The following is a 20798-nucleotide window of genomic DNA, read 5'->3' on the forward strand; positions in this document are numbered from 1 at the left end:
GATGCCCTGTTGAATATTAATATTATTACATATCCTTAGGTTTTTTTGGGCATGATTGCAGGAAATCCCATATTCTACTTTAGATGTCAACAAATCCTAGTGGAAAGGTCAAACAAGTTTTTACCTATAATTTCATGTCTTCAGCAAAGATGATTTAGAGAGTTGTAGTTATACAAAAATTACAATACAGCTCTATCACGTTTAAAATCCACTCATATGAACAAAAAAAACCTCAAATTATCTCGACATTAGAACCAGTAGTCTAGTTTGTGAATCCAGTATTGGAAATATACTGCTGAATGTGAATGTCGAGTTTGATTTACAGGTTAACTTATTTTCATTTTATTTTAGTTGGTATACAAAAGAAAAAGAGAGATAAACCCATTCTGCTGAAGCCAAGAACTGGGTCAAACTTGCGCTAGCTTTGTATTTATGATCAAACCTTGTGTTATTTGCGCTTACTCGTTCAGTTACCTTCTATATTCAAAGTTTGGAAGCAGGCGAATACATTTCGTATATGTAACTTTTCCCATACTTGTATTTGAGATCTTCTGTGTATCAATTTTCATTTTCATTAGCTAAATCACTAAGAAGTTATTCGCCTGTTTTCGGACCTATCAGCACCCTCTGTATGAGAAATACAGATTTTCTATAGTACCACCTTGAGTGTAGGGAGATTTTTCACACTTTCCTGGTACATTTAAAGGTAAATACAATAAAAACTCAATGCCGCTGCCGTACAGCTTCGAAACTAATTAACTTGTACGCTTATAGTTTATTGTGTTGGCACTAAAGTTAGTGTAGTTCCAATGCAAACGGGAGGGTGGTGAATAATGACTTCTTGGCTAAGTTCGAATATTCAAGCTGAAAAAACGTATTTCTAGTTGCAATAGAAACTGGTAAAACCTCTCTACGAATATTTTGTGTTGTCGCATCAGGAATGAGTGCGTATCTATTCACCACCAATTATGTGATACGTTTGTGTTACCTACTTTATAAAAAATACTTGTCATCCTTTTTATTGACTGCCAGTAAAGGTATAACAGACGATTAATAGTGTGTGAATATTTATAATAAATCATAGGAAGTGTGATTTACTATAAATTTAAAAACATACTCGTATATTGGTATAAGGTTTACTCCATAGTAAACCAAGGAACGTTGTTACGGGGTTTCTTTAGAAAAGACACTGAATTATATACAATATTACGTTTAGCTACTGGTTTTTACAACATTACCGGAATGAGTCCTCCAAACAAACTTTCACAGACCATTTAAGCCCCTCTTTAAACCCGAAATCTGGCACCCGATACACATATCCGGCACCTGATACACATATCTGGTTCATAATACAACAGTGTTTCCACGTTTCACGAACGTGATATATAGCCTATTTCTTCCGAACCTGCTTTCACTAACAAAATATATTCTATTTACCCAAATCACTTGAGCCATTAAAAAAATCATATATCCACGTCTGTTACAGTGTTGTGCGCCTGTTAAACATGTACGTTTTAGATTAGCACATACATTCAGAAATTAGAATCTACTTCGAATGCGTGCAAATATGAAATTTGCTAAACCAGCGAACCAAAAATTCCAAATAGTCATAGATGGTAACTACGTAACTGGAACAAATATTATTTACATTTTATCATTTTAAAAAACCGTGGCGTGCTGCAGTTTTTTTTTCAGAGTTGTTTTCAGAAATGTAAATTTGATAAATATAAAAATAATATACAAATAAAATAATAATATTAATAATATATATATATATTATTAATATTAATAATAATATATATATATATTTGTTTTGATTAATATTCCTTGTCAGTTTTTAAGGGGGTTCTTTTTACGCCAATGGCGTTTTGATTGAGTACATTGAGCGTCTTTTTACGGGAAAAGGTCCAAACCCCCTTACAAATATTTATTGAACTCCCCGGGAATGGAACCGTGACCTCTCAGTTAAAGAGCTGCAGGTTATGCTACAGTGAAGGTAGTTTGTATTAAAATAGCTTAATTGATCTAGAATGCATGCATTATTTGAGTAAAATTGCATATAAAAGATGTCTTGTAAACACTCGCGGTTAACAATTCAATATATTACATAAAACATTTATTAAAATCCACTCAATCCATATTGATTAAGATGTAAAGATTACAAAGTTTTTGTAAATTAGATTTCAAAACTTAAGGTGCCGTCGATGAAAAGCATAAATAATTTTAAAACTAATTTCTTTCTAAAACGTCAACTCTGCTGGTGCCGTGGGATGTTGGCTAAACAGTCAAGAAATGTTAAGTTCAGCTCCATATCACCTTCCACTTAGTGCAGCGTTTGAAATCTAACGATGTGACTGACTTGACTCCTGGAATCTAGAATCAAAATCCATGCGAAGAGATCCAAAACAGTCGGCTTTCAAAGATCTCTTTACATCGTTTGACACAACAGAAACTGTAACAAAAATGTAATCCAGATGAAGTGGTGTTCTCATTGTCACAATTGGCAATACATCAGGCATTCCTTACATGCCTTTTAGTATTATATTTAGCTTTTAATATATGAGTAGAAATCTTCTTGTGACGCCAGTCTGTGAGGGTAGAAATATTGACTTAGAGAGTAAAGTGAACCCAGAGATTAGTAACCCTATAATACAGAGAAGTTTATATTACTTGTGGTACCAACGAAGTGTTTGGTTATATTTGTAATATTTTTAAAATTACTTACACCCATTTAAAATACAGCTGTTCTCGTGAATAATTAAAAAATGTACTCTATATTACGGTTTTCTGTGTCAGATCCCAGATAAGGATGCAACAGGCAATACTACAATATTACATACTACATTATGTAATATAAATATAATTTATAGATTATTGATAAATAGAGTATATACATATATATATATATATATATATATATATATATATATATATATATATATATATATAGTATATATATATATATATACAGGGTGTATATTATGTCTGGAAAACACCCAAATATATCCTTTAATAATTTAAATATAAATTTGAAACCTCTTACAATCGTGATAGAGATTGGGCATCTACTTTTTGGAACAATGTTTTGTTATGTCACACCAACGGGGGACGTCCTGCTGCCGAGGGTATCGTGAATATTCTTAATGGAAGCCTATACCTTGTGATACATAATTTTTAAAGGTAATAGCTTACTGAATTGAATGCCACAAACCGTCATCTCAAGGGAATTATTCTATCAGAAAATAGAGCATTTTTAGTATTGAAAATTTACTGATGTTCAACAATGTAATTTTAAACATGGTTCTTTGCCACAAAATGTGTTACACTAATTTTTTTAGCATTTTTTTAAATGTTCAATTAAATAAACAAAAAATTTCATTTTAAGCTGGTTTCTATTAGCACAAATTTGCCAGTTTCTATTACAGTACAATTATGGAAATACTTATGTTATTGATTTCTTATTACAAATAAAAAATAATGTATGCTGTTAGAAAAGTCTTACAACAAACGTTTTACCTGCATTTGGTGTCAAAGCAATTGTTCGAACTGTGTTCCTTCTACGGTTTGACAATGAGCCAATCTTGTGTAAAATGATTCGACAGAGTTGCCTAACATTTTCTTCAGTTAATCAAAGCAATCTCCTCTATAATCCCTGTTTCTTAGGTCTTCCAATTATGAGGCTTTGCTTCTATAAACATTGGATTTTAAATGACCCCATAGGAAATAATCGATTGGTGACAAATCCGGAGATCTTGGAGGCCATTCGATTTCTCCTCTTCGGCCAATCCATTTATGAGGAAGGAAACCTTAAAATCCAAATACTCTCTTACCTGTCTCCCATAATGGGGTGGAGCACCATCCTGCTGAAACCATACATTATCAAAGTATTCTCCTGATGCAATTTGAATAGCTGGGATTATTTTCATTTTGGAGCATATTGTAGTAAAGTTCGGCATTTAAATTTCCATTGATGAAAAAGGGTCCAACAATTTTGTTACCTAAAATTCCACACCATACGTTCAGTTTTTGTGGTTGCTGTGAATGGGACTCAGTAATCCAATGTGGGTTTTCACTAGCCCAGTAACGGCAATTGTGCCTGTTAACATTGCCATTTAGGAAAAAAGTTGCCTCATCAGAAAATAGTATGTTGGTCAGAAAATCTCTATTGTGTCATCACATTTGCGCATCACAAGTTCACAAAACTCAACCTCTTCTGTCGTAATCATCCTCACTTAACTGTTGGACTAAATGAACTTTAAATGGTTTTGTATTTATTAATTTTCAAAATCTTACTCACTAGACATAGGGTGCATATCATGTTGCTGTGCAGCTTTTCTGAGCGATGTATGTGGGTCTTCAATAAATGTTTTGCAAAACATCTAGTGCATGTTCCTTCATCTGTTGCAGATTGTATCCTACCCGACTTTGGCCCGATTACGTACACTCCCTGTCATTTCAAAACGCTCAATAGTTTTTGATATTGTTGAAACACTTATGGGATTCCTTTCTGGGAAAGTGTCATTAAACAAATTACAAACTTCCCCGATAAGATATTTGACGATCGCCATATCCTCGCATCATCAACAGAGTAATTCGTTCTCTTTCAGACAATTCCATTAAAATGCCAAATAAAAACTGAACTACTGTAATTAGATAACTTGTTGACAGCAATGCTTCAGAGACACTGATTAACTCGACAGGAATGATATGACCTTTGTCCATTTGTAATTCCCAAGCTTAGACTGTCTAGTGAAAGCTCCATGCTCAACAAACTGAAACCTGTAGACCAGATGATTAATAACACAATAATGTTTCCTCATAGGATAGTGACCTTTGTCTCTTTAAACCTTCCTGCTGACTGGAAAACACCAAGTACAGATTCATAAGTAATCAGAGAAAGTGACTCATAAGTTTTATTCATTTGTAATAAAAACTGGTAAATTTGTACTAATGAAACCAGCTTAAAAATTAAATTGTTTATTTTATTTTAATTGAACATTTAAAAAATGCTAAAAAAATAGTGTAACACATTTTGTGGCAAGAACCATGTTAAAATTACATTGTTGAACATCAGTAAATTTTCAATACTAAAAATGCTCTATTTTCTGATAGAATAATTCCCTTGAGATGCGGTTTGTGGCATTCAATTCAATTCAGTAAGCTATTACCTTTAAAATTATGTATCACAAGGTATAGGCTTCCATTAAGAATATTCACGCATACCCTCGGCAGGACGTCCCCCGTTGGTGTGGACATAACAAAACATTGTTCCAAAAAGTAGATGCCCAATCTCTATCACGATTGTAAGAGGTTTCAAATTTATATTTAAAAATTATTAAAGAAAGGATATATTTGGGGTGTTTCCAGACATATATACACCCTGTATATATATATATATATATATATATATATATATATATATATATATATATACGGCATCAGCCAATGAAAGACACTGGTCTCAGAGTGCACATATCCCTTGGGTGTATATATATATATATATATATATATATATATATATATATATACTGTACTCAGAGGAGTTATCGTAAAGGGCTGTTGGTTTTGAAACAACAAAACCTGCCCTAAAAACGATTGCAAGGAGTTAAAACTTTGACAGTAACTGTGACTAGAAGTTGAATTCTTACGTGGGGTCGTACAGACCACAGATTTCTAGAAGTTGGGTTGCCCCAAGGGATATGTGCACTCTGAGACCAGTGTCTTTCATTGGCTGATGCCTGAAGGCTTAGAATTCCAGATAACTTATGAACTAAAAGGAAGACCCACTTTATTCTTGCTACTAAAATTGTTTCTATTAGTTAGTTATAAAATATTTCAAGATTATATTTTTGAACATTGGTTAAGTTTAATACTATATTACAATGTTCATTGCAGAAAAATATAATAATTATAATTATATAATATAATAAATATAATACTTGAGTTCGATACAACTGAACTGAAATCTGAGAGTGGATTATTCTTACTCTAGCATACCCGTAAATTAGATTAAAAATTTTAAATGTACTACATTTACTTAATTAAAATAAAAGTACGTGAATTATTGTTATGAATGATTCAAAAACTGAGGTATGTGTAGTGTTTGTGGTAATTATGATATTTGTTGTCGTATAAATATTTTTTTACAATTGAATCCCTCAATGGACATTAATACACTGATACATTAACAGCTGCGTTATTGCTTTAAAATGTTAAAAATTAACTTCATGGATGTGCATAAACCGATATATTCAAAATCAGGATACCACAAAATAGGCCAAAAAGATACTTATATAACTCGATTTCCGTTTACTTACATTAACCCATTGAATGATAGATGGCAATTTGTCAAGAATTGTATTGGACTTAATTTGTATGTAAATTGGGTTACAGTATGGGGGAAAACAATATTTGTAATGTGAGTATTTTATGTGTGTTACTAAGCCCCTATCATTGTAATGAACTTACAGAACAGGAAATAAAATCAAAGTAAGCATATACTAAAAATTAAATATAACTTGAATTATTTAAACAATGGATAGGACTAAAAAGAGAAGCTGGGGTAAATCTATGAAGCTGGAGAAGTAAATAAGCTAAACATTTTAGTGGGTGCAGTGAAACCGGCTCGACAAGCAAGGGGAACACTACATAGAGTATGAAATGTTACACGTGAAAAGATAAATTTATTTTTATGAAGATCACTCATAATACTACTATTACGTTAGGCCACTCCATCTCAATCTTAGATATCCAGGGGCAACATATCAATTGGCCTGTTGATGCATATACAGTAGCGCGTGACTGTCATATCGAATAGCTTATAGTCTCTGTCAAGATACAAGTATTCGGATACCCTGTACAATGGAGTATCATTATATAGTAGAATTCGGACGTCGCGTACAATAGGGAATCATAGCATAGTAGAATGCAAGGAGTGCTCAAATACGGCTTCAGTTCATGTGGAGCAACACTAGTTGCCCCCTAGGAAACTATTATTGTCTAGTATTATTTAATTCAAATAAAAAGTTTTTATTAATTCTGAGTTGACTAGTTTATAGTAATTATATAACAGGTTTCTCTCAGTGCTTTTACAATCTAACTATTTCTCTCAGCCCAGTACTAACCAATATGTCATTTGGGAGCAAACGTGGCAAACTCTCACCACTTCCAACGATTATACTCAAGCCGCAAAATTGTAAAATGTTCCTTCGCTCACATTCGCAGGTATGAGCGAATTATATATGTCCTTGTATATGCTCCCAGAGCACTCAGACCTTGTATGTCAAATGGTATCTGTCAAATAATGTCATATCTAGGAAACAGATTGGGAATAGCGCCTCGGTGTGGTCTGGTTTCATTTTAAATTACATCGCCTGATGTCGTCACCTCCAAAGGACGTTTTTCGTGTTGTCGATTGAATATAGTTTAAACAGCAGACTAAGGTGTAAACGGTGGGAAATATCCATGGAATGCACTTTGCTATCTAATAGAGTATTATTAGCAGATTGGCTAAGTGGCCGACTCCACCACTTCTTCACTTAAGTCTCCTGAGAACTCTCTGCCGCCCTTCTGCTCCTTCGCGAACCCAAGGTGATCTTACACCTTACACATTAAGGAAGAGTATTTTTGAGTTTGATTTGGTTCAGAAGTTATTTAAAGGAACATGTACTTTCCTCGAAACCCCCATAGTTACCCATATCAGAACGTTTTCGTATTCTAAACATATTAGTAAATGGCATATTAACTATGGCAAATTGTAGTAGGCTATAATGAATATCAATCACGTTTTCAATATTAATTGTACAGTAGCACAATAGTTGTTTAAGCTGATAGCCAGACACCTGACACCAATATAACCAACGTTTACAATGTCTTATCGATCATTATTAATGTTTACATTGTAAATTTATAATTTGAATTTTTTCCGACCGCACTGTTAAATAAGGAACACGTTTATTTTTGTTTATTAAAATATCCTATAACAATGTGCTTTTAGTTCTTACATTTAAAGTACTAAAAGAAGTACTTCATATTTCTGAATGGTATTGTTGTTGTTTGGCATTTGAATTTGGAAAATGAAAATACCCCAGTTATTGTGAAATGATTGTCGAATCATGTCTCCATAGTTGTGAATTGAGAGGAATTAAATGAAAAACACATTTATTTAATTTTAAATTTTATTTAAATTACTTCAAGTAGCATTTTTATGGTTAGTAAAAATTCAGAAAGTTCTTATAACTAAGTGTAAGTGATGTGTGCGTGTGTTGATCTTTGTGATCGTGCGATCTAGTCGTCCAGCTTGTCTTTGATGTTGTCTGCCGCTTTGCTTATTGTGCTCTTGACTCCCTGGACGGTATCCGAGTCCTTAATGTTGTCGCCGAGCTGGGACAGCTTTTCACCAGCGTTGTGGATTTCGCTGCTCACTCTCTCGTACGCATCGGAATTCTTAATATTGTGCCCGATTTCGGATATCTTGTCACCAGCAGTATTGATGCCGTCCTTGACGCGTTCGTAGGCGTCCGAATTTTTCACGTTGTCGACCGTCTCAGAGATGCCATCCTTAGCCTTTTGGAACGTGTTCTTGAATGCGTCAGTCCAGCTGTGTTCCTCACTGCTGTCCGGGGAGCGCCTCTCTCGCACAGTGCGGCTCTGGACCTGCAACAAATCCACCTTTCGTCATCACTTCTGAACTCAAAAAACAATTAATAACGACCAGTATTGAACCAAAACCTGCAGTGAATATTATATGATGATTATTAATATACGAATATCGATGAATATTTCGTCAAAATGTAACATGGTCCTTGTAAAGACACCACACAGCATCGATTTAGAATGAAACTAATGTAATAATGCAATTCTACAAGCAGTCCACAGATTTACGGAGGATAAAATTTGAAATATCCATCTAATAATCATTTACAAGACAATAGAAAACTTTCAAGTTTTACATCCCGTCGTGTTTTATAACAATGACCAAGTAACTGTGTGACGAAGTCAATTCTATCGAATGTATAGAAGAAGTACACACTTAATTAACTCCACAAGAGTTTTCAGTGAAACGTATTCAAGGCATATCAAAATATGACGTCACCTATATATGAGCAACCCAGTTGATGGTTGTTCGAACCGTAAATGTCGGGATGTTTAGATCTCCAATCTGCCCGCTTTATTAACTGATAGAATTTGAAAAGTTTGAATCTATTCTTTCTTATTCAATGACCAAGAGTTTCCCTTTCTATGTGGTTGTTTTTAAGCAGAATCTCGACAGGAGGTACTCCAGGTTTCTCTTACTCATCCTGTATACCCTACCACTGAAGAAGCCACACATATGACTTTTTAGGTTTAAATGCAATAAGCATTTAATCGGCTTCTTATTCCATAAGAAAACATAATCAGATATGTAACTGCATATTGTTAAACATTTGTACAAAACATAAAACATTATCCGAAGGATTTGTAAACGGACGTGCAAATTTTCAACTTTAAAAGTATGCCCCATAAAATTGAAAAAGTACTGTATGTTAAACTTGCCAGTAGACCCACATTATGTATGAGCCTACTACCCGTCACCTGACCTCCAATAGGACCGGGGCAATGCCTGGCGAGATAGAATGTGTTCAGCAGTGTGGAAATTGGTGAATTATTCACTTGTTTATTCCAGTACAATACACCAGTCAGGTCAACAGTTTACACTAATACTGAGTATTATTGTATAAATTTACATACTCAAAGTCACACGAGGTCTGCTCTTACATGTCGTCGTATTAACGCGATACGTTGGTATTGTACGTTGTAAGGGAGAACATTAAAATTAAATTAAAATAAATGTATGCTTGTTTTGCATAATATAGGCAAACTAAATTACTGAAGAACTGTATTATTTAATCAGTAAATAAAAAATTAAGAAAAATGCGTTCAAAGCACGTACTCACGTACGCATTTTCACATTCCTCTTAAATGTTTAACATTTTTCAATGGTGGTTGAACACACACACATACACCATATGCCATGCTCTCAAGCATATAATCTTAAGTGACATGTTTTATATCATGTCGTCTTACAGACCCATGTGAAATCGTCATCAAACTTTGACTAACGTAAAATATCCAACTATTACGTATGAAAGATTAACTTCTGGGTTGAAACGAAGCTCTTACGTAGACTTAAACATTAATGATGTTATAATCATAATTCTACAGGTTTTTAAAAATGTATACATCTTTCAGATCATTATTACCTTTTAAGTTACACAGTGCAAACTATTATTAACAAAAAAAAAAAAAATAAAAATAAAAATAGAACCATCTGATTAAAACTGCTCTCTGCCCTTTCACCTTTTATTACATAATTAATTGTAATGGGGTTTCTTCTTTCTTAAGAAATAAGATGTTTTGGCGAATTGGTTCTGTTACTAATTACTAGTTTTGTTTCAATAAATCTTATCCAATGTTATTTACTTACAAATTTACATCTGTTTAGTTTAAAACACACAATTTTGGATATTACATTGTATGAATCTGGATGTACATTTCACATTCCTCCTCACACATCATTGGATGATGAAATTAGATGGTGTACATTTTATGTCATTTCCAAACCACTTTGAATAAAAAAGTGTCGTAAATTGTAGTAATCTATTCTATAATTTGTGGTGAGGAAATATAAGATTAAAACCCATTCCCTTCCTCTTACATGCAAAACTTTAAAAGTTTGTATCTATAATGTTAGAATTTCTTGTTCCTGTTAAGAGTAATAGTGCAAACGATATTTCAGACAAATAATATGACTCTGTTTCCCTCTTGAATTTGTTTCCATTGGCCAACAAGAAATAAAATAGTGTGAGGTAATTAAGGGTGTGCGAGATAAAGGTCAACTCTAAATACACTGGGTTTTTCGACTGCCGTTATGAATGGCAAAATAAACATAATGCAGTAAATCTTTTGGCTCTCACTAATTGCCAATGGCGCGGTATAGCGGGTACAATCATGCAACGTCGAGCGTGGCTGCTGCTTGGATGGGCGACCGCTGACCGATCTTGTCCTTGCTAGCAGCCCGCCTACCCGGCCGTGGGTGGCGGTTCGAAAGTCACCTTTAAGCCGTTGGTCCCCAGTTTGGATTCTTAGCCCTAACTTCGCCTGCTAAAATAATGTATCTTTAATTTAAAAGACTTTACTTTACCTGACTACACTAATGTGACACTACAATAAATTGATATATTGCTGTTTTACTTTTCCGTATATTAATTCTTATTATAACCCACCGCACATTCTCATTTTGTTTAAGAAATTTGTAGGTATTTAAAGATTGTTTGACAATACCAGTTATTCCTAAACATCACCGAGTAGAATAAACATCTCAGTCAATGATAGTAGACAAGCAGAGGACTTACAAATCAGAAAGAGCAGCTGATAGGAGTAAGTCAGATTGATTTAACTCACTAATCAAAGTCTTCAGGTTGGTATTTTAGATAGTGTCGCTACATAAGTTACAATTTCCTCACTAAATAATTCTAAGAATTATTATTGTACCTTAATAATTATTTAATCCACGATTTTATAAATGGCGTAGTACTTTAGCAGTAGAATCGGTACCTACAGAAGGACCGTTAGGGTTTTGAGGGTGAGCAGAAAGACAATGATTTTGTCCTGGAGTTTATTCCAAGACTTCTCACGCTTAGAAGATATTTTCCAGTTAAGCACTGGGTTTCATGCGCTCTGTTTACTTTACAACCAGCTATCAGTTGTTTGAACTGGATTGTTAATGAAACAATGAGCTGCAATCACTAACAAAGAATAATGATTACAATCTCGTGATTCATCACTGCAACAATACAGTGATTCATTTAGACCATTGTTTGAGTGATTTAGACCATGTATAACCCGTTGACTATACGACTTGCTTCAGTGCGATTACTAATTATTGTGTTTAAGCATTTCGAAAAAACAAAACCAAATGTTCTGAGTAGCTATCATCTGACAGTGTTACTTGTTCAATGTAGTAAAAGGTTGTGTTTTACCTATTATTTGTACAGTTATTAATAAATAACTGTACAATTAACATTATTTCCAAAAAAACACACATATAATATGTGTGTGTACACACACACACACTCACTCACTCACACACACACACACACACACACACACACACACACACACACACACACACACACACACACACACACACACACACACACACACACACACACACACACACACACACACACACACACACACACACACACACACACACACACACACACACACACACACACACACACACACACACACACACACACACACACACACACACACACACACACACACACACACACACACACACACACACACACACACACACACACACACACACACACACACACACACACACACACACACACACACACACACACACACACACACACACACACACACACACACACACACACACACACACACACACACACACACACACACACACACACACACACACACACACACACACACACACACACACACACACACACACACACACACACACACACACACACAACACACACACACACACACCACAACACACACACACACACACACACACACACACACACACACACACACACACACACACACACACACACACACACACACACACACACATTTACTTGTTCAATTATGTAAACGTGACCTAGTTGAGCATAACAACAATAGTGACGAGCGAGTTAATTGACACATGCAAAAAGAGGCTTTGAAGGCAGCGGACATCAAATGAATAACTGCGCCGAATTACGGGCAAGGGCAGTTGATGGCTGCGTTGTTATGGCGAAAACAATGAAGGAGGAAACAGCAACCAATTGGTCCAATTGAAGGTTTCGTCAGTCGGTCGGTAGTTTGCCACAACGACATCCTCAGCCTACTCCCGCCTGCCCCACACCGTGACCCCAATCAATTTCCATCCTCACTAAATGAATACGAAATAAGGCAGATAATGTGTTATTCTGTTTTCTTTTAAATTTCGCGTTGAATTCCAACAGTATTTAGTTATTTGTTATTGTATTGTATTTCATTATTAAGTTATTCTACTACAGAGACAGTGCTCAATACTTTGCAAGACAAGCGAAAGGATAACAAACTAGATAACTAGGATAGGATATCTTTGCTAGAGAAAGACGAATTTGTGAAGCTTCAGAGAAAGGGTGTTAGAAAAGCAGATTACTAGTGAATACAAAACTGCTCATCTGTCGAGTATTGAGTAATTATAGCCTTTAAAGGCCAGAAATTGAAAACAAGAGAAATACTGTTCAATTCTTGTTTCAGATTTGCAGTTTTCAGAGCTTCCCGGTTCTTAAAGACTTGTGCTGACCATCCGCTGATAGTAAGATCCTTCGCCTCTGTCACAAACCGTGAACGGCTTTCAGTATTTTGATGCAAAAGAAAATTAAATCCTCCAGCGAAAATGACAGAAAGTACGAGTGATTTACGGAAAGATTGTCGATATTTAAGTTTAAACATAGTAACTACATTGTGAATTTCACTGTATTACTTTTGAACCTTCTCGGCGAATACTTTAAACTGTTTTATTAGTGATAGGGAAGACAATTAGTTAATTTGAGATATCTTATGTGATTTAATCCAAAGTATGTTTATGACTGTTCGTGAATTCCTCTTAAAATTGCGAATTAATCAGGCAAAAAGTCTGCAAATCAGTTATTGTTTCAGTCCACATAAGGAGTAGTGTTAATAGCTAGCTCAAGGATCTTCGTATTGTTCCAAACCAACTATTTATAATGTTCTGTTTACGTTTAAAAACCAGATTTGTACTCTGATTACTAGATGTCTGCGTAAAGAAACACAGTAACATGACATTGCTGTTTGTGACGTGATGAAATATTTGCAGCAAACGTGTTTGAGAGAGATATGAAGGACAAACCTAAGTGTGTTGACACATCAAGGTAAAGATGAGGTACGTAATAGGAGGAAGTAATAGACAAACACGGAGTAGGGTTTGGAGTTAGTTTTTGGAGGCTGTTGTAATTGAAACGAAATTGTTATATAACATACAATTTATGAACTTTACTCAGATCCCAGAGTGTATATGTCACTCTGAATATTTTATCTAGAGGAGTGTGATCTTTAACAAGAGTGGCCAAATTGAACTGCAATTACAGTATAGAAACAAATAAACTTGATTTCTCTTATTTGTTTTATTGCATATTTATATAATTTAATCGATAAAATCCAGTTTTTTCATATTTAAAATTTTAGTGATAGAGCGTTAAAAAAAGTAACGTTCTGCACTTATTTGAATGAAAATATATATAATATGAAAGTAAACAAAACGACTCAAAGGAAAATATTAAAACACTGGAGTAATAACTGAGATGAAACAAGTTATTGCTTAACAATCTTAGTTTGCCATTGATCATGACCTTATTACATTCTACGAAGGTTTAGCTTCATGGATCACGCTATTACTCCAATTATTTCTTCTTCGAACTGCTGTTACCGCTTATGTTGAAACATACATCCAACAATTTCAATGTTAATTAGTATACAACTTTGTGAAAGTTGCAAAGCTTTAGTTGTGTTGTTGATATTTTTTTACCAATAAATAAAGTATAACACTGTAAAAACGTAACCATTCTGTGTGTTAATAGAATTGTTAAGTTCACTAGTAATGTCAGTTAAATTAGTTATAATAAAATCAGGAACATGTTATTCAAAGATCACGAAGATCTCACACTGATGTGCTTCTTCATAACCCTTTAAACAAAGTTTCCAGCTTGATTTCCGGTATAAATGTTATTTTAAAATCAGGATATTCAGGGTTTTAGGACTTTCAATCAGATATCCTTAACAGCTTGGAGCACTATTCTAAAAATAGAGCCTGTAGTTGTCATTTACTTGTAAACATTAATTGGTAAAATTATTAGCGTCGTAAGCAGCAATTCTACGATGTATCATTTTTATGGTAGCCTTTTTTTGTATGATTGTCTGTCTGTCTGTCTGTCAGTAGGATATCTTGAGAATGACATGAACTATAGATTAAATTTTTTTATGCAACCTCAGTGAAGCCTGTTCCAGCACGTGGTGTAGTCTACTTGTAACTTGCAATATAATAATTCTAATTTTTAGTTAAATGTATATTTAAGTTACAATTTAAACTACTAAATCGTAATTACAGTTAATCTCAGACAACTTCTAATTAGTCGGTAATCGCGCGGTTCTGGGGAAATATAATTAGTGGAATATTTAATGGAACTATATCTAAGTAAAAGTATGTTATTAATTTTCGATTAAATTCATTCAATTTAAAAGTACATTTACATTTTTTGTGCTTAATGTTAATTGTATTTCTATTGTATTGCATATGTATAGTCTCATTGTATTTTTGCAACCAAAAGTATGTTAATCTTGTCTTAATTCTGCTTATACGGTACAGATTCCGATTAACTGACTCAGTAATATTGTGTGAAAGCTGATGTAGTTCACTGTTACTATTTGCTGAACAGATTAATTTGGATTATTGTGAGACTATTATGTTGGATTACATTAAGTGTTGCCTAAAGATATTGTCACTAGTAAGTATCAGGAAAATACCAGAATTCAATCTTACTCAATTAATTGTTATCTTCAATTAGTTGTGAACTCGATATATTTAATAGAAACAGACTTACATATGTACGTGATCAAAATCGTATACGGACATATATTAAGTCTTATGTTTTAAGAATAATTTAAATATTTAAAGATGTACATCTGTAGCGTTTCTGGGGCAGTATATAAGTCGTCTTACCTAAACTTCGAAACTGCAGCACTATATATTCATACAAAGCACATGCTATAAAAAGCATTGTATTGAAAAATATAAAAAATGACAACTGAATTGAGCATATAAGTGATGTACAGAAACGTTCTAAACTCTAAAACGTTATCGTTGATTGGTTCAAATAGCGAACAATGGAAAGTGGAGACTTTTACGTCTAGAGCCGTATCTGAATCATTATTTTCTTCACGTGGTTTGGCTTGAATAGAATAATATCATAATATATTACATTTTTAGTGCAAAGGCTCTCAGTCAAGAAATTTAAGTTATACTGTTTACCAATTTCCTGCGATATTATTAAAAGTCTATTTTAAAGCTTTTCAACGGACTTATCTCCTATTAAATTTTATATAAGTCAATACTATATGTATGTTACGTAATATTTTAAAACTTAAATGTAACATAAAGTTCATGACAAAAGAAAATGTTGCTCACATTTTTATACGATCGGATTTTTTTTAATATAGGTTTTGATTCACCGGAATTCCACGTATTCTTCGCGATTGTGCACCATCGACAAAAATTACATATAATATGGCGTTAATTAACAACTGTCTCCTCACAAAAAATAAATAAATGGCAAGGATATATATATATATATATATATATATATATATATATATATATATATATATATATAGAGAGAGAGAGAGAGAGAGAGAGAGAGAGAGGAGAGAGAGAGAGAGAGAGAGAATTTGGCGTTCATCGACAGCTGTCTGATTCACCGAAGTGAGTTCCAAGTTCCAACTCCATCCCCCAACAGTGTCTTGCCTGTTTTGTTTTGATGTAGAAAAATCTCACCCTTTACGGATTTTATAAAATATATTTCGTAATGCCAACTATTATGATGTATCGATAGAGAAAAATAAATAAAATTCCAAAATTCCGGTTTTCAAATTAATTGCATTTGTATGGATACACTCATATCAAGTCCTTCCTGAAATTACGAATAATTTGTAATTCCAATGGAAAATATCTTTAACCATGTCTGTTAAGAACTTTATCTAAAACCTTCGGGATAACCACATAAATACAAAATAAAAATCAATCTTCTCAAGTCAAATGTAATTATTTTTCTGAATGTAAAACGATAATTTTCTTGGTGCTAAAATCTGTTCCATAATGCTGAGTGGGATATAAGCGTATGTATTACATTTAGTCAAAATATTAAAACCGTACCGTATTGGGAAATCTACTTATCGTTGATTTTGGATTATGAAAAAAGAAATAAAATAGGAAAAGATAGAGGAATGATCTGAATATCAAGATGCGCGCAAATGCTGAATTTAATTTAAGTCTGATTAGCCATTTGAAGATATTATCATAGGCTCCTTCCATCGGGGGTATTATTGCAGTAGACAAACGTCTCACGCCACAACCTTGGCGTGTGACGAATTAGAAAGAAAATCAATTGAGAAGTACTATTAGAGAGGAAAACTTTTTAAAACAACTTTTCATTGCAAATTAAGTCATTCGTAAGACGTATAAAATTACAGAACATTAATATCATTTCATTAAGGGCTGTGTTATTCTTACTTTTGTTTCAATTTATACTTACATCATATGAATTAAAATATTTTTTTACGCTAGACTGAAATGCTCGTGAAGGTCTGCATTTCTTTTTTCACATACTTGTGTTATTCGAGTAAAATGCATTTTAAAATGTTTGATTCAAGTTATTCTATATCAGTGACAAGCGTTTCAGGTTTTTCTTCGACTGGTCACCCAACAAAAAACGAATGTTTTGATCATGTACAATACGTAAATTTTTACCTGTATAATCTCCTTTTAAGTTATTATTATCTTCTTCTGAGGGAACTACAACTAGCAATATACAAATATAATATTATCTTTGTAACATATAAAAAGTCAATCCTGTATATAACAATCCACGGTCATGGAAACACATTTTTTATGGAAACGCATGAAATTAGGGGTGATCGAGGGGTTGAAATAATATGCTGTTGAAGTGGTAAGCTATTGAAAAAGAGCATTCTAAGTTCAAAAATCTGGTGAAAATAAGTTTAGATTTTTAAACAATTATAAATGTTGTTTTACCGACCTACTCTCTCAAATATATTTATTTCTTCAGCCCTCTCGAATTCAAATAGATACAACTTAATCATCGCTGCTCCTGTTTCCATACTTCGTCTTAGTGATTTTAATGATTTGTGAACTCATATTACCCAAAATTTTGAGCTGATTGTATCAGTCGATAGCTTACAAATTCGATTTTGTTGATCGAATAAGATGACAAATACTTTTTTTAGTTAAAAATATCATAAGGCTATCAAGAGGCACAAGGTGTTGATAGAATCACTGAGTGTGTTTGAAGGGGGACACCACTTCCCGTAAGAACTTATGAAGGTTAGTTACAGTGATTTCGATTGCTGTCTTGCTATTGCCTATTGTTACATACTAGTCCTCCTGGTATTTGACCGAATCTCCACTTTATTCTCCTCGTCAATTCACCCATAGAGGTTGATAAAAGAAAAGCCTAATGCAAAAAGCCGCTTCTCCAGGACGATTATACTGTGGAAAAGCCATCATTCCTAATCCCACCTGGTTTAGGTCAAGTAGGTGATGTTACTTAATCTAGAGTGGTGATTCTCTTGTAGAGAATATTTCCGAAGAATTCCATTTCTTTTCCTATGAACATTTATGCATAAACAGTATGAATTGCTTATGGTAAGGTCATCCCAGAAACGTTTTCATAGTATTTCACTTTAGCTTAACTTATTAAGGCATATTTTTAAACATTACCGGATTTGTAAAACGCAATTCTACGAAATATGGTTTTGCTCTACTAATTTGGCTTCAAATTACAATGTCAAGCTGTCCAATATTGATTCATATTATTGTATTTGAATTGATGAAGACTTCTGTTAAATGTGATAGACATATCAAATGTTTAAAGAAATATCATAGAGAAATATGGGTACTTATTGCATGCTTCAAAAGTCCAATTTGCAAAAGTGAGTTTTTACAATGACTCAGGTCCTTGGACCATTCATGCACCGGATCTCACACGCCGTTTCTAAGTGGTTCTAACTTGTCCAACTCGTGTTGCAAAGACTAATACCTTGCAAGAGTTGGCAAAACAACTAAGGTTGTGTCCGTATTGTCAGTTTATTCTTATTTACTTATCCTAATGGCAATACAAATTTATAATTAACAATGATTTAAATATATACTGCACATGCATGCATGAATTTAAAAGAGTTTATAGTAAAATAGACCACAAAATAAATAGATATTTAACAAAAATCCAATTTTATAAACTATAAAACAAAACCAAACTATAATAACTTTGCAACATACTGTGTGAAAGTGAACGTGAACGACGTTAAGGCCCCGAATCACAAACTTTAAATGAAACTTGGTGTTTTTGTAACTTTTTATTTAAAGTTGCTTTTATGTTTGAAAAATAGCCTGTCATACCTGTCAGCAATTTGAAAAATCCTCAAAACTGACGGTCATTCCTTTTGTAAATTATTTCATTACATTGCATAACCTGGACCAACGAACACCCGTACAAAAAAATTTAAAATCTGTTTTCAATCAGTCGAGAGAAGGGCTCTGCCTCTCAAATGATATGTAGATAAGTGATGTTTGGAGTAGAATTTGAATTTAAATGATAACGGTTAAATGAATTAAAGGGTAAGCCGCTTTCCAAATTTTGGCATATTCCTCACTCCTATGCCATAGTTTTTTTTATGCAAATGTCAAAGGTTCAAAAGGTAATTGGCAAAGTGGCATAAAATGGCGTTTCCAAAAATACTATTAGAAATGAAGTGTAATTGTTAATTGGTTACTATGAAGCATATATCTAGAGTCTACATTGAGAATTGCTATAAGTAAACTAATAATATAATTTTAAATTAATATAACTTACAACGTAAAACCAAATCATTTATATGTCAAAGTTCTGCACTTGCATTATTAGCATTGGTTCTTTCCGGCAATGTGTCGCGGAAGGCTATATCACGATCGTGAAAGAATATCTCCTTAAATCGTTTTCGTGATTTGTCATATAATCACAGTCTCAAGGAATTGCACAATAATTCGTGAAAGACATACGAAAAGTACTATTAAGATGACATTGCCAAATACTCAATTTTAGCAAAGATTACAAAGGTGGTATCCAGCAAATAACCTGTCTTTCCTTTATCTTTGCATGCTTTCATAAGAAATTTTATGAATTCACTATTATACTCATGGTAAGTAAACAAAGAAAAATAATTAAACAGCTATATTCAGCTTTTTCAGGCAGTCTTAATGTAATAGGTTTAATATTTATTTTAAGTACGTAAGCCTAGAAAATTGTTTAAATAAATTATAAAAAAGTTATGTTGAATCAATTACATTCACAAGCTCAATATATAGATATATTACAGCTTGAAATTTAAGTAAATGTCTGTTGTGAAGAGTTGTGAAGTGGTTTAGAAAGCTGGGCTTACCGCAACAAAAAGTGCGAGTGCACACAGAAGCAGAAGAGAGAGTCTGACAGCCATGGTAGACGGTGAGTATCTGACGCTTGTCCGGCCGCTGGTTTCGCGCTCAGTATTAGTAGTGTGTATGTGTGTGTGTGTGTGACAGAGAGAGATGGGGAGAGAGAGAGACTCTCACAAGCGAACACACGTCGCAATGCACTTACCACACAACGTCTTTGTACTTAGTATGAAGGTCAGAGTGGTTAGTCATAGGATTTGGTAATTAAAACGGTTAGTCATTGGTATCGCCATTGCGTTAACTGTGCTAATTATACTCGAGCGACTCGAATATCAATGCATTATAGTTTTCATTGTGATGCATTCATATTCATATTATTTGCCACTCACATCTATTAGTTCGTTAAGTGCACACATGAATAATAATAATAATACCTTGTATGCATACGCCATACATTGAGTAGCTATTGTTTGGTTTGATACTGGAACAGCAAACCCTAAAGGAGAACGATTGTAGAACG

General features: G+C 33.6%; 1 protein-coding gene across 1 annotated transcript; it reads right to left on the bottom strand.

Moving 5' to 3' along the window:
• Nucleotides 1-8163: 8163 nt before the first annotated feature.
• Nucleotides 8164-20458, bottom strand: LOC124369204. Its single transcript, XM_046827039.1, has 2 exons — nucleotides 20287-20458; nucleotides 8164-8655 (listed from the first exon to the last, which is right to left on the bottom strand). The coding sequence occupies exons 1-2, from the start codon at nucleotides 20338-20340 to the stop codon at nucleotides 8287-8289; spliced, it is 423 nt and encodes a 140-aa protein (XP_046682995.1). The 5' UTR covers nucleotides 20341-20458; the 3' UTR covers nucleotides 8164-8286.
• Between the last annotated feature and the right edge of the window lie 340 nt (nucleotides 20459-20798).

This window comes from Homalodisca vitripennis, chromosome X (assembly GCF_021130785.1).
Source record: "Homalodisca vitripennis isolate AUS2020 chromosome X, UT_GWSS_2.1, whole genome shotgun sequence".
Lineage (NCBI taxonomy): Eukaryota > Metazoa > Arthropoda > Insecta > Hemiptera > Cicadellidae > Homalodisca > Homalodisca vitripennis.

Excerpts from the sequence above, each read along its gene's own strand:
- LOC124369204 (XM_046827039.1), bottom strand. The coding sequence starts at position 20,340 with ATGGCTGTCAGACTCTCTCTTCTGCTTCTGTGTGCACTCGCACTTTTT. Across the intron at positions 8,656-20,286 it reads CACTCGCACTTTTTGTTGCG|GTCCAGAGCCGCACTGTGCG; the intron begins GTAAGCCCAGCT and ends GATTTGTTGCAG.